Source organism: Meles meles, chromosome 7, assembly GCF_922984935.1.
Source record: "Meles meles chromosome 7, mMelMel3.1 paternal haplotype, whole genome shotgun sequence".
In the NCBI taxonomy this organism is placed as follows: Eukaryota; Metazoa; Chordata; class Mammalia; order Carnivora; family Mustelidae; genus Meles; species Meles meles.
In genome coordinates this window covers 132,129,504-132,144,843 of record NC_060072.1, presented here as the reverse complement: position 1 = coordinate 132,144,843, position 15,340 = coordinate 132,129,504, and the positions used below count along the sequence as shown (strand labels likewise).

The following is a 15,340-nucleotide window of genomic DNA, read 5'->3' as shown; positions in this document are numbered from 1 at the left end:
ATAATGGCCACCCTAATAGGTATAAAGTGGTATCTCATCTTGGTTTTGATTTTCATTTCCCTAGCACTCATGTCAATCAATGTCTTTTTACGTGCTTATATTGGCCATTTGCACATGTTCTTTGTTGAAATGTCTATTCAAGTCCTCTGCTCATTTTATTTAAATTTTTATTTATTTATTTTTATTTCTTTCCAGTGTTCCAGAATTCATTGTTTATGCACCACACTCCTTTGCTCATTTTTAATTGGGTTGATTTTGGTTGTTGCTGAATATAACTTAATTTTTTTAAAAGATTTTATTTATTTATTTGACAGACAGGGATCACAAGTAGGCAGAGAGGCAGGCAGAGAGAGAGAGAAGCAGGGTCCCCACTGAGCTAAAAATTAAGAGCTAAATTTGTTTACATATATTTGAATTTCATAATAAATACATTAACTAGATCAAAAAATATAAATAATAAGTATGCTTCAAATAGTTTTAAAACAATTACAATTATGGTTCATGTTATTTTTTTCCTGATGATTCTGGTATTTCCCTTTTTTCCCCTCATTTGATATGTGTGTGTGTGTGTGTGTGTGTGTGTGTGTGTGTATGAAGGCAGTGGCTTGTCTTTTGAAATATAATTGGAAAATCAATCTATACTGGGTTATACATCCTGGACATTTTGAATCTCAAAAACTTTGAACTTCTATGCTAAGAAGTTGAAGAATGAATTCGTCTATCTAGGCCTGTAATGTTTACTTTAATTATCTAAGTGTTTGTTATTAGTTACAGTATTTAGCTAATATACCATAAGTCTCCCAAGTTTGGAAAATTTCAACTTGCAGTTTTAGCAGTAAAATATTTTACCACCTTACAGGTATTTCACCTGTCCATATATTCAAGGGAATTTTTTGCTTTACATATTGTCTTCTCCATTTTTCCACTACATCTGGACCAGGAGAAATAAGATCAATAAAATGACACACAATTTCTTCCCTTCTATCCCTGTATTTAATATCAAAGTTAGGCCTCTATGCAGATGCCTCTGCTCTATCATTCTTTTCTTACATTCCTTAGTTTAGACAGTAGCATAATAAGACTTTTCAAAAATTCAAAAAAATAAAAGCTAAAGTTTCAGTTCAAAATATCTTTGTTTGGGGGCACCTGGGTGGCTCAGTGGGTTAAGCCTCTGCCTTTGGCTCAGGTCATGATCTCAGGGTCCTGGGATCGAGCCCCACATCGGGCTCTCTGCTCAGCAGGGAGCCTGTTTCCTCCTCTCTCTGCCTGCCTCTCTGCTTACTCATGATCTCTCTCTGTCAAATAAATAAATCTTTTTTAAAAAAAAATCTTTGTTTGGGAGAACCTGGGTGGATCAGTCAGTTAAGCCTCTAACTCTTGATTTTGGTTCCTGTGTGATCTCAGGGTTGCGAGATCCAGTCCCCTATCAGGCTCTGTGCTCAGCAGGGAGTCCGCTTCTTCCCCCCTCTCTCTCTGACCCTCCCCTGCTCAAGCTCTCTCTCTCTCTCTCTCTAAAATAAACAAATAGGGACACCTGGGTGGCTCAGTCTGTTAAGCATCTGCCTTCTGCTCAGGTCCTGGTCTCAGGGTCCTGGGATCAAGTTCCATTTCTGGCTCCTTGCTCATCGGGGAGCCTGCTTCTCCCTTTCCCTCTGCCTGTCACTCCCCCTGCTTGTGCGCTTTCTCTCACACAAATTAATAAATAAAATCTTTAAAAAGAAATAAATAATAAATAAAATAAAATAAGTAAATCTTTAAAAATATATATCTTTGTTTGAATAGGTCATCTTTATTAGAGAAAATATTGCCCAAATGTCTAGGCCTTGAATTGCCTCTTAGTGCTCCATAAGTATCAGGCCCAAGGACATTTTTTTTTTTTAAGATTTTATTTATTTATTTGACAGACAGAGATCACAAGTAGGCAGAGAGGCAGGCAGAGAGAGAGAGGAGGAAGCAGGCTGTCCGCAGAGCAGAGAGCCCGATGCGGGGCTCGATCCCAGAACCGTGGGATCATGACCTGAGCCGTAGGCAGAGGCTTTAACCCACTGAGCCACCCAGGCGCCCCGCCCAAGGACATGTTTTTATCTCTTACACAGATTAAGCATTGGTGACCTTGTTATTCTAATTACAAGTCTTTCCTAAAAATAAGATAATGATACAAGAGGAATGAAGGAAGGAAGGTAATACTGAGGGAGCATGGAAGGGAGAAGGGAGAGAAGCAGCATATATAGCATAAAAAGAAACTTTTCCTTACCTGCCGGTCCATTAGGAATCCATGGTGATTGATCCTTGGTGAATGAATGCATGAAAATTTAGAGTCCATGAATTACAGCACTTTGAATAGTGGCTACTACAATATCTGATAAGCATGGTCTCTAGTGACAGCTAGTGACCTCAGTGAGGTCTCTATTGAAGAAGCCACCAGGTACAAATATTAAAAATAATAATTTACATATCATACTCTCATATCTATAAAACAATTCTGTTTCTTTTGTAAAAACTGATCAAATGGTATGAAAGTGTTTCTGAAACTTCGAGATAAATCTCCACAATCTCTCCCCTCCAACTTTACAGCTCTGAGTTTCTTTTCTACTTTTCTTGGTCCAGTGCCAATATTGGACACATTGCTTGTAATATCTACATTTCAATCCAGTTATGAAAACAACAACAAAACAACCTTGCTGATCCTGCCCCCAGACATTCATTTGAAAAACAGATCATTGTCTATCAACTGGCAAGCAATAGCATTACACACCTGAGCAAAGGCAGTTCCTTCCCTCAAGAAACTAATAATCTAGTGGAAGAGATTATTAAAAAGCCTCAAAATAATCACAACTCTTTAATTTATTTTAACACAACATAGGCCTGATTCCTTTGATTGTGCACGCCAATTACAGACATAAATCAGGAAGGAAATATCAAACATTTCCAAGAGCAAAAAACTCCCATTCTCATATTACATGTCTATAGTTTATATACATGTTACCTCAATCTGCTGTGCTTTATAAAGATAGTTAACATCTCAACTTTGTTTCCTTAAAAACAGGTACCTGCAAACTGGGCCTTTGGATCCACATAAGTCTTAGTAAAGATTTCTGCTTACTGTGGATACCTCTTCACCTTGTTTTTTAATCTTTAAATTTTTTATTTGTTTTATTATGGTAAAATATACATAACAAAATTGAACACTTTAACCATTTTAAGTGGTTATTAGATATGCATTAAGTACAATTGTGCAAACATTCACGACTATCAGTTCCAGAATTTTTCATTGTTCCCTAACAAATACTCTATAACTTCCCCTTTCCCCCTTTCTACCATGTATTTTAGAATTACTATGGAATGAATAATTATTCATCGTTCAAGAAATATCTGTTAAGAATATACAAGGTACAGGGAGAATATACAAGGTACAGCAGAGTTGGAAACTCTGCCTTTGGCTTGGGTCGTGATCCCAGGGTGCTGGGATCGAGCCCCGCATCAGGCTCTCTGCTCAGGAGGGAACCTGCTTCCCCCTCTCTCTCTCTATCTACCTCTCTGCCTGCTTGTGATCTCTGTCAAATAAATAAATAAAATCTTAAAAAAAAATACAAGGTATTGAAAACCCAATTATCCTTGACCTCCAGGAACTTATAAAGCGGTCAAGAGAAATGAACAAATGTAACACATTATGATACATGCAACTAAAGGGAAGTAGCGGGTGCTTTGCAAATACATAGTGGAGCATCCAACCTAAGCCTTGGCAGACACAAGAAAGGCACCCAAAGGTGAAAGGGACATCTAAGTGGAGATCTGAAGGTTCTCAGGCAGATCACAGATCATCTGCTCAAGTAACTGGAGGGAATGTAGAAGAGAAGGACTGGAGAGTTTTCCAACCAGAAGGAACTGTATAAATTAAGCTCAGAAGAGAATGCAGCATGACCATAGTACAAGAGGGGAGCAGAGTCAGGAAAGTATGCTAGGAGATTAACAGAGACAAAAGTACTGAAGAGCCCAGTAAACTATCTTAAGGATTTTGAATTTAATCTAAACATTAACGTCAGTGTTTTTGTGCTTTGTAAAGAAGGATCACTGATTACACTAGGAAGAAAGGGTGAAAAAAGACAGCCTGGGAAGCAGGAAGACCACTTAGAAAGCTATTGTATGAATGTAGGCCAGATGTGAGGATAGGCTGGAGAATATTAATGGCGAAGGGAAAGAAAAAAGGGAAAGGTCTAGATATTTACAAGACAAACTGATTATTGTAAAGAGGAGGAAGGAATAAGTGATACTTCCAAGTTTCTGGCTTGGACAAAAGATGCATGATTATTGCAGACCCCTGAAGAAGCCATGATAAATTCACACCAGCCTGAAATGTAAAGTGGGAGGGAGCCTGATGTGGGGTTTGATCCCAGGATTCTGGGATCATGACGTGAGCTGAAAGCAGACCCTTAACTGACAGAGACACCCAAGCACCTCCCACAGTAGGTATTTCTTTTTTTTTTTTTTAAGATTATATTTATTTATTTGACAGACAGAGATCACAAGTAGGCAGAGAGGCAGGCAGAGAGAGACCCACGGATCAGAGAGCCCGATGAGGGGCTTGATCCCAGGACCTAGGATCATGACCTGAGCCGAAGGCAGAGGCTTTAACCCACTGAGCCACCCAGGCGCCCCCCCACAGTAGGTATTTCTTAACTGATCTAACATACACCTACATAGCGTTTATCATGTGCCAGGGACTTCCCTAAGAAATTTAAAATATTAACCAATCAATCCTCATTACAATCCTATGAGGTAGATAATATTTTATAACTCTAGCATCTATGCCCTCCTGTTTCTCCTCCCCAATATCAATCACAGCCCATTTGCCAATGAAGACTAGCCTATATGTTCCAGGTTTCAAATGCATAATAAAGAGTATAATCTGTTGAATTCACTTAATTCTACCATTAACATTACTGTAGTTCTCTTCCATGATTACTGCATTAAACCGAAATTTCATTCATTCTTCCAGTGCAATTGTCTGACTCCTGGCTAGGTCACAGCCACCACTGTCTATGTGTGAGATTTCAACTAAGTACGCAGATCACAAACATTATGGCATGTTCAATTCACATGTGATTGTGATTGGAGCTTACATGTTTATAATAACATGAAGAAATAGAAGATGGACCTTTAAAATAGTTTTCAAAGGAACATGTAAATTCTACATGTCCAAACCCTTTTTTCCAAGCCAAGATCACTCTCGTGAGCTCCAGAGCCCTACATAGACAAATTGCTCACTTTAGTCGCTGGCACATAGATATCCCAGACACTTCAACACTATTGGAGAATGAAGTCACTATTTTCCTCTGCTTTTTGTATCTCTTCTCCATTAATGAATGGCAACCAGAAGACTGTGAGGCCCCCTGAACTCCCCTCTCACCTCACCTGCCCCACCCATTCTACTAAGTCACAAATCGTACAGATCTGTTAAGCAGCATGACTGCTATAACAAATATGGGCACATGGTCTTCCCGATCCTGTTTTAATTCCCTCCGATCAATTCTCCACACTGCTGTGAAAATCATCTCTCAGAAACACAAAACGGATCCCCTCATTTCTCTGATGAGAGCTTTTCAATGGTTTTCTATCAATTCCAGGATAAATCCAAACTTTGAATGAGGTCCTTCAGAAGTAAGCCTGTTTTCCTCTTCAGCCACTGCCTGGCCTCTCTATAGACCTATTATCCCAAGAGGCTCCTGACTTATCTAAACATTCGCCTTTTCTATCAAGTACCACCTTTCCTCTTGCCTCTGTGCCTTTGCACATAATGTTTCCTCCACCTGAATACAGTTTTCTTCATCTAGCTAACTCCTATAAAATTCAGCCAGATAATACCTCCTTCAGGAAGTCTCCCATGAAAGTACCCCTCCAAAGCTTGAGTTAGGCACCCTTCATGTGTGCTCCATATGTCTAAGCAATAGACACTTATCAAACAGTATTTATATATCGCTCCTTCAGCAAATAAGCTCCTTAAGGAAGCTTAAGAAGTCTATGCCTTCTATTTTTGCATGATCAGCATCCAAGTATCCATCTGGCCCTTGGACCCTCAATAAATGTTGAATGATAAATGAACAAATTGCGAAATTTGACGTGCAATTTTCTCTTTTTAGGCAAATTTTAGTTAAAATAAAAACAAAATGAGCTTCTGTTTGGGGTGACTTTTTAAAAGTTCTGGAATTAGTGGTGCTGGCTGCATAACATTAGGAATGTAATTAATACCACTGAATTACACACTTAAAAATGGCTAAAATGAGGGGCGCCTGGGTGGCTCCGTGGGTTAAAGCCTCTGCCTTCGGCTCAGATCATGATCCCAGGGTCCTGGGATCGAGCCCCGCATTGGGCTCTCTGCTCTGCGGGGAGCCTGCTTCCTCCTCTCTCTTTGCCTGCCTCTCTGCATACTTGTGATTTCTGTCAAATAAATAAATCTTAAAAAAAAAAACCTGCTAAAATGGCAAATGTTGTTAAATTTTATCACAATTTTAAGAAATTAACAATGTATTGGGGTGCCTGGCTGGCTCAGTGAAAACAGCCTGTGGCTCTTGATCTCAGGGTCATGAGTTCAAGATCCATGGTGGGTGTAGAGATTAGTTAAATTAAAAAAAAAAAAAAAGTATTTAAAAAATTAACAATGTACCGAAAAACACTGAATTTTGCACTTAAATGTGTGAATTGTATGGTATGTGAATTATATTTCAGTAAGGTGATCTTTTAGAAACTTTTTAAAAATAAAAAATAACAAAATAACAATGGTTAATATATGTTCATGTTTCTTTTTTTGATATATGGGTTATTTAAACTGAACCTTTACCTCATAGTACCCCAAATAGATACAATTGTATCTTAATTGGAAGTCTTCTAGAGAACTACAAATATTGAATTAGTCCTGTCTTCTTTTGTCAATGTGACTTCTCTTTGATGATTTATACCTATAATACCCACCTGCCTACAGAAAACTGGAATGTTCATGAATGGGGTAAGTAGAGAATAAATATGGCAATTATAAAAGGATTGTCTGCTCCAAGAGTTTTCATGGTTAGTCTTTGAAGTGGTCACTTTTGGAAGGTAATCAAATTCTTTCTTCACATAGAATATTTTATTCATACTCTACTTATTCTAAAAATTTTTGAGATTGTTTTCTCTAAAAGATATATACACAAAGATGTAACCATGTAGTAGGAGCTCCTGGGTGGCTCAGTCTGTCGAGGGTCTGCCTTAAGTTCAGGTCATGATCCCGAGGTCCTGGGGTTGAGCCCCGCATCAGGCTCCCTGCTCATGGAGGCATCTGCTTCTCCCTCTCCCACTCCCCTTGCTTGTGCTCCCTCTCTTTCTCTGTCAAATAAATAAATAAAATCTTAAAAAAAAAAAAAAAGAGCCGTATAGTAGAGAGATGGGAACTGATAAATTTTTTTTAAAGATTTTATTTATTTGACAGGCAGAAATCACAAGTAGGCAGAGAGGCAGGCAGAGAGAGAGGGGGAGGCAGGCTCCCCGCCGAGCAGAGAGCCCGATGCAGGACTCGATCCCAGGACCCCGGGATCATGACCTGAGCCGAAGGCAGAGGCTTTAACCCACTGAGCCACCCAGGCGCCCCGGGAACTGATAATTTTATCAAAAATACAGGTTAAGAATAGCTGCTGCAATTCTGAACTCTAAACATATCACTGAGTTTCTTGGAAGCAAAAGTAAAAAGGGAAATATTTTTGTGTGTGTGAAATAAAGTAGGGACAAATTTTTTCCTGAAATTTCATATGTAGGCCTAGCCTGACACATAATAATTAATAAAAATTGGTTGACTAAAAGAGTGTATCTTTATATAAAAAACATTTAACATCAAAATGGGCATCGATGATAGATTTAAAGAAGCCACAGGGAAATTTATGTATTTTTTAATAAGCCCTCAAAAAAGGGCATATTATTAGATTAATTCTAGAAAGACAATTCTATAGAAAACTAATGTAAACTAGTCTATATACATAACTTACTAGTGATTCTAATGACACAGGAATAGAATATACAGAAAAGCGGATGAAAATAATTTTCTTTGAAGACAGATGCAAACATACATACACCACAAATATCACTTCTTTTTACCTAGACTTATAACAAAACTTGAATAAAAAATAACTTTAAAATTGAGCCACCCTTACAACAAAAAGCATGGAGTATACGGCAAAACCAGTATGTCACTTTGAAAATTAGGGAAGTCTGACATATTCAGAGGGGCCATCCCACCCACTACAAGCCAAGACCAAATTTTTTCTCAAGAGTGATGCTGGACTTCCTGCTAGGGCCAGTACATCTACTCAATAGAAATCCCAAAGTTCAGACCTCAGTGAACATGGAGTAAAAGTCCTTCACACAAAGCATGACTAAGTAAAAAACAAAGGGACAGATTATATAAAATCAATCAACAAATATCCAGTGCCTCCCTCTTCATTGGGCTTTACCCCCCATGTTCTCAAAAAAAAAAAAAAAAAAAAAAAGCAGTCACAGGGCAGCTTGGGCTCCGACTACCTTGGGCTCCGACAAAGTCTCCCCTGCACTCTCCCTGATCTCAGCAGGGACTCAGTCCAACAACTCTCTGAAGTATTATCTGGGTTTGAGGCTTCCATGGATTACACACTTTTCCCGGGATCTTTTTAAAGAGTTCCTGGCTTGATAAGGCTTTCCTCAGAAGTCAAAGGAAGCTTAAGGTCCTCTAGAGTTCTGAGTCCAGTGTACATCCTAAATACAACTTCCACTCCCTCAAACCTCCAGATACTTATCAATTAAAGTTAGTTCTCTGCATCTGGCCTCCACTCAAGCTCCAATAATGGTCTTCAAGGAGACCTCAAAAGCCAATTACACACAATTATGAGATAGCCTTTGGTACCCAAAAGCCTAAACAGATGACTTATTTTAATAAGTTAACATTACGATTCATTAGGAACTCCTAGAACCATCTAGAAATAGCTTACTAATACCTACAAGGTGACACAGAAAGAGTGCAATGTCAGACAGCAATTAAACATCTGCTAGTCCCAGTCTGGCCAGGACTAACTCTGTGATGAGGGCAACTATCCAACCTTCTGGGGCTTAAGAAGATACCTATTCAGGCGCCTGGTGACTCAGTGGATTAAAGCCTCTGCCTTCAGCTCAGGTCATGATCCCAGGGTCCTGGGATGGAGCCCCCATCAGGCTCTCTGCTTGGCAGGGAGCCTGCTTCCTCCTCTCTCTCTGCCTGCTTCTCTGCCTACTTGTGATCTCTGTCAAATAAATAAATAAAATCTTTTAAAAAAAAAAAAAAAGAAGATACCTATTCTACCTATCTGAGCTGTTGTAAGAATCTAATTTTTTTTTAAGATTTTATTTATTTATTTGACAGAGAGAGATCACAAGTAGATAAAGAGGCAGGCAGAGAGAGAGAGAGAGGGAAGCAGGCACCCTGCGGAGCAGAGAGCCCGATGCGGGGCTCGATCCCAGGACCCCGAGATCATGACCTGAGCCGAAGGCAGCGGCTTAACCCACTGAGCCACCCAGGCGCCCCAAGAATCTAATTTTTAAAGAGATGTGAAAACACTTAGAAAATAATTATTTCTGGGGCACCTGGCTGGCTCAGTTGGTAGAGCATGTGACTCTTGATCTCAGGGCTGTTAGTTCGAGCCCCATGTTGGGGATAGAGATTACTTAAAAAAAAAATTAAATCTAAAAAAATAATAATTACTCCTTCTTTCATTCTATTTAAATATGTTGAATATCTGCTCTATAGTAAGCATTATGCTAGGCATGGGATTTACAGTTATGGAGTAAACAAACTAAATCATGACAACTGTAATGAGTATCATGAAAGAGAAATATTAGGAGCAAGGAAAGCATAAATCAAGAGACTTAACTTACTGAGAGGGCTCAAGGAAGGTTTCCCTGAGGAATCAACAGAGCCATAAAGAATGAGTAGAAATTAATTAGACAAAGAAGTACAAAAAAAGGTTCTAGTCAGAGGAATAAAAGCCATGAAAAAACATTGAAACTTGAAGAGGAGTTAGGAAGTAAGTTTAAATAACTTTTCAAAAACATTAAGTTGTCACATTAAAATATAACCCACACAAACTTGCCATTTCTAAGTCCCACTCTTATAGGGTCATCCATAGCTTAGATTTTTCTTTTTTAATCTTCAAGTTTTTCCCTAAGAAAACAAGAACATCCTAGCCCTGGCTATATTATAAATGTCCATGTAGGAACAACGATTTGGAACACAAAATAAAATTTTGAATGATCTTGTTTTTAGGACATATTATCAGGTACATACAAGTTCAGAATTTTTATAGTTCCCTCAAATGCCTTCCGCTGAAGCATAAGTAAAACGAACAAACAAAATACAAACCCACTATCCCTATCTTTTAAAAAAGATCAGTACTTTAATTATCATGCATTCACAAGTCTAAGATTCCTTTTATATTCATGAAATTTAAATGGCATAATTGGTTAAGTTTTTTTGAAGCTGCTCTCCTAATTATCTTTTCAGTTTCAATATCCCTTGGAACAGCGGGGTTTTGTGAGAGAATCATGGTACTTGTATCTACCAGGCTATGTTCTAAATATACTATAAATGCTTACCACAGACTTTTCCTTCTCAGCAAACTGAGGTGCTAAATCATTAATCTGAACACTTTCTCCTTGCCTCAGACACATGTAACTTAAGATAATTTGTATCGGTGTATATTATTTTCTTGAATTGTAAACTCATTAAATTGCCTAAATTTGCAAATTAGCTTCATAGAGATGCCTATTTAAATGGGTATGCAGTTTTCTCTATTCCTGCTCTTCTAGTGCTTAGCCATGTTTTTCATTCTGCTATAGGTTTATGTTAAATATTACAATGTGTTAATTTAAATTTTACCCCCATTTTTTTTTTACACAAACAGCTGCTTCAGAAAGCTCATTTTATATAGCTAAACAGTTTAAAAACAAATTTCTTGGACTTTTTATATTAGCTTATTATAAAAGATTTTCTAAACAACCTAAGAGAGCCTGATTGTCCAATATGCCACAAAACACGTTACTTACATTTTATCACTAAACAATCACCTCCATTTGCTGAAATTCTACAATGGTAGAAGTAATAATGTATTATTTCTACTGTTTACAATGTGTTATATGTATTACTGATTATTGAAAGAGGGAACGTATCAAAATTCATTTTTAAATAGCTGCAAGATGCAATGGCTCAGGAGTACATGGTTGGAGGTTGCGTAAAGAGATTTTATAACAAACACTAAACTTTTTAATTCCTGTATATATTTGATTTAGAAGGAGTAAAACCTCAGTAAGAAACAAATAACTCTAGTTTATAGACACATCGTACACTGTTCTTTCTCGTAACAGTTCTGGCTAGAAATCAAACTTCTTTTTGTCCAAATACTCTGAAGACGATATCATGCAACGCTTTGTTTGCTTTAGGAATTACTTTGGGCATATGTAATAAAGCAAATATTCTTATTAGCACATCAAAAATATAATGGACAAGATCAGAGATTTAAAATGAAATAAAACTCCATTGATAATTTTCACCTTTGAGGTTCCTTTCACAGTGAATGACTTAAAAAATTCTTAACATGTGAATTACTGATTTATCATGATGCCTATATGGAAAATGGTTTCCCTCTGATCTTGGATCCATGATACATATTTATTTAAGCAGTTTATTAGGGGAGATAAGAGAAAACAAAACAAAACCTTCCCAGGTATGCAGAGAGTATGTCAAAGTCAGAAATAAAATGCATTGGTATTTTATGTTATTAAAATGAAGTCACTTGACTGAAAAAAAAAAAACTTGATCATAACATATGTGATGCATACATATTATGGCTCATTCAAAAGCATTTTTAAATCCATGTTGTTGTTGTTGTTTTTTTTTTTTTAGGAACAAACCATTTCAATAGTTTATAGGCTATTAAGTTTTCATAACAAAGCTGAGGGATTATTCTAATCAAAAGAATATATTGGAATATTCATTAGCTAACATTCATTTAATAATTTAAAATTATTAAAGGAGCGCTTAAATAAAATCTAGATAACATGAAATATGTTGAAATAAGTTCCTCAAGAAAAGAAAAATCTTAGCATTCCGTCAACAGTGGTCAAGTACAGACAACTTCAAAACATTGTTATATTCCTTTTGTATTCAATTCCTTCATAAACCAGACCATAAGTGGAAATAGGTGGCTATTTAAGATGTCACATGTAGGTCCCTTATACTTTGGTGATCACTTAGCCTAATGGTTTGGATTGATTACATTCCACAATACATTCTACATTGTACACTTACAGGAAGAGATAACCTGTCACCATTATACTAAAATGTGATATCCTATATCTTAAGTGTTACTTATACCCTCATACTACAATATCGATTTTTTTTAAATGTCAGTCATTTCCCTTTTATTTTTTTTAAAGATTTTATTTATTTGAGAGAGAAAGAGAACAAGTAGGGGAGAGGGGCAGAAGGAGAGGGAGAGGGAGACTCCCCACTGAACAGGGAGCCCATTGCAGGGCTTGATCCCAGGACCCTGGGATCATGACCTGAACAAAAGCACTGAGCAACTGAGCTACCAAGGGTCCCCTCATTTTCCCCTTTAAAAAAACGTTTTAGAGACGACTGGGTGGCTCAGTCAGTTAAGTGGTTGCCTCAGCAACTCCTAGGGTCCTGGGATCGAGTCAGGCATCTGGCTCCTCAATGGGCGGGGAGCCTGCTTCTCCCTCTGCCTGCTCTGTCTGCTGTTCCCCCTGCTTGTGCACACTCTCTCTCTCTCCTTCTCTCTCTGTTAAATAAATAAATAAAATCTTTAAAAAAGTTTTAGTTTAGGGGCACCTGGGTAGCTCAGTGGGTTAAGCCTCTGCCTTCGGCTCAGGTCATGATCTCAGGGTCCTGGAATCGGACTCTCTGCTCAGCGGCGAGCCTGCTTCCTCCCCTCTCTCTGCCTGTTTCTCTGCCTACTTGTGATCTATCTGTCAAATAAATAAATAAAATCTTTTTTAAAAAAGTTTTAGTTTAGCTGTTTACCTATAGTTCAGAAATTAAATATTTGTAAATAATAAGTGTCCATTCACAAAAGCCATTGACAAGTAGGACTGAGTGGGGGGAAGAACTAAAAATTAAGTGAATTTTAAAAATGCAATATGCTCTAATAAATTTATATTCGCTCTAATAAACTTATACATATGAAACACTGTGTCCAGCACTGTTCTGGGTAGTTTGGGGAGTATATATCCATGCATGTAAGCACATACACACGTGCAGAAGGAAGGTAATTAATCCACATGAAACAACTGCAGAACAAAAGATGATCAACTTGCAATTTCCAAAAGGAGAATAAATTAGTGGCTGTCCAGGGTTAGGGACAAGAGGAATGTAGGTGTGGTTATAAAAGGACAATAAAAGTGATCCTTGAAGTAAAGAAAGTGTTGTTTGTGTATCTTAACTACAGTGATGGTAGATACACACAGGATAAAACTGTATAGAACTAAACATACACACATACAGATAAGTACAAGCAGAACTGGGGAAACCTGAATAAAATGGATGGATTTTTATCAGTGTCAGTATCCTGGTTGTGATCTCATGCTACAGTTTTGAGGTACAGAGTAATCTCTGCATTATTTCTTACAACTCATGTAAATCTATAATTATCTCAAAATAAGTTTTAAAACACGATTATCCAATACACTTTCTATAAATACACTCCCCTCCAAGAGAAACATAGAAAGAATAAACACCAAAATCCCTCTCAGCAACACAAAAAATGATCATTTAGGTGCAGGAGTAATTCTCCTCAAAGAAACCAGAGTAAACATTATTTCTAAACATTCTTGCCCTGTCAATATGTCCTTAAATTTCTTTTAATTCCGTGTTGATTTAAGTGAGTTTTAAAGATTACAAACTATAAATTGAACTTTTCTTCTGACACAGTAGTGATAAAATGCTGCCTTACTTTGAGTTCAGATGCCGGTGGAATCGTCCTTAATCCCCCATTATCTTCTCCATCTGTTTATGTTAATTGATAAGAAGCAAATCACACAGTCTCTCTTCCTCTTTCTAGAGTTTGCATGATTTCGGACTGAGGAGGGGGAATGACAGCCCCATAAGGACTTCTAAAGGCTAGCACTTTACCTACTTTGAATGTCTTAGCAATTATTCAAGCAAATCTTTGCCCTTTCACTAATGCAAGGCGAGAAATACTGTGTCAACCGCTCTGGAATTCCTTTGGTGTGAGGAAGTCGAAGGTGATCAAAGGCGGGGTGACAAGCAAGGGCGCCCGGATAAAATGGGTCTGATTAAGGTAGATTCCCATTCACCTAAAATGACTTCCAGGCAATTCTTCTGGCCTTAACTTTCAACTTGACACTTGCCTGGTTGCGGTAAAGATGGAAATAGGGATGTCGGGCCCCTCTCACACCCGTCTGGAAGCTTCACCCTCTTGGCCTCACACCCCAAAAGACCCGCTAAAAAGGATGGTGGCTTCCGCTGCCTCCGCGGTGGGCTGGAAGAATTAGGGACGCCGTCCTGCCCCTCTCCAGAAGCTCAGTCGGCTGCGGAGCGGGGCGGCAGCGGGCCGGGGTAAGGCCGGGCTGTGGGGAAGGAGGTGAGGCGCGAGGCGGCTGAGCACCCGGGGTCACTAGGAGCCCGAGGTGCCAGACGAGGCAGGGCAGGGCCGGGGCTGCGGACTCACCCGCGTTCTGCAGCGTCTCGATGTTTTGGGGTCTGGTTGCCAGCTCCGCCACCATCTGCACGAACTGCGTCCGGGCTTTCTGGTACTGCTCGAACACTGCGGACGGGACACACCGAGGAGCAGGCGGCCCGGTGCCCCCGCGGCTCCCGCCGCCCGCCCGTCGGGGCGCCGCCCGCCCCGGGGCTCACCTTGCAACACCTGCCTCTGACTCATGGCGCCGGCAGCTCGCGGCTCGCGGCCCGCGACCAGCTCGGCGCCGACGCGGCCCGTCCGCTCCCGGCCTGCGAGATCGCCGAGGGGGCGACCGCGGCGACGACTCGGCCTCCGACGGGAGCCGTTTCTCTCTGTGTACCCGCGTCTCCCGGGCAACCGACCGGAACCGGAACGCGACCGTCTCGCGGCAACGGCCAGTCCCGGGCGTGACGTCACGGCCGCGGCCCCGGGCGTCGGGCGAAGGCGGCCGGTCCCGGGGGATCGCCACCCGCAGCGGTCCCGGGGCGCGCCGCGGCCGTCGGGCGCCGTCGGTCCTGCCGGGCGTACAGGCGTCCGCCGGGAGCCGGGGCCCTTTGCAAACCGAGCCCGCACCCGCGCCGTCTCCGGTCGGCGCC

At 39.8% G+C, this 15,340-nt stretch overlaps 1 protein-coding gene across 2 annotated transcripts in view; it reads right to left on the bottom strand.

Annotated features, from left to right (window-relative positions):
* The window catches only part of SPAG6 (sperm associated antigen 6), a 63,415-nt gene extending 48,364 nt beyond the window's left edge, over positions 1-15,051 (bottom strand). For both annotated transcript variants that reach the window (XM_046012901.1, XM_046012902.1), the window contains exons 1-2: positions 14,921-15,051; positions 14,733-14,828 (exon numbers count right to left, since the gene is read on the bottom strand). In XM_046012901.1, the coding sequence (XP_045868857.1) occupies positions 14,733-14,828; positions 14,921-14,945 (121 nt within the window). In that variant the 5' untranslated portion in view covers positions 14,946-15,051. The remainder of the gene's footprint in view (positions 1-14,732; positions 14,829-14,920) is intronic.
* Between the last annotated feature and the right edge of the window lie 289 nt (positions 15,052-15,340).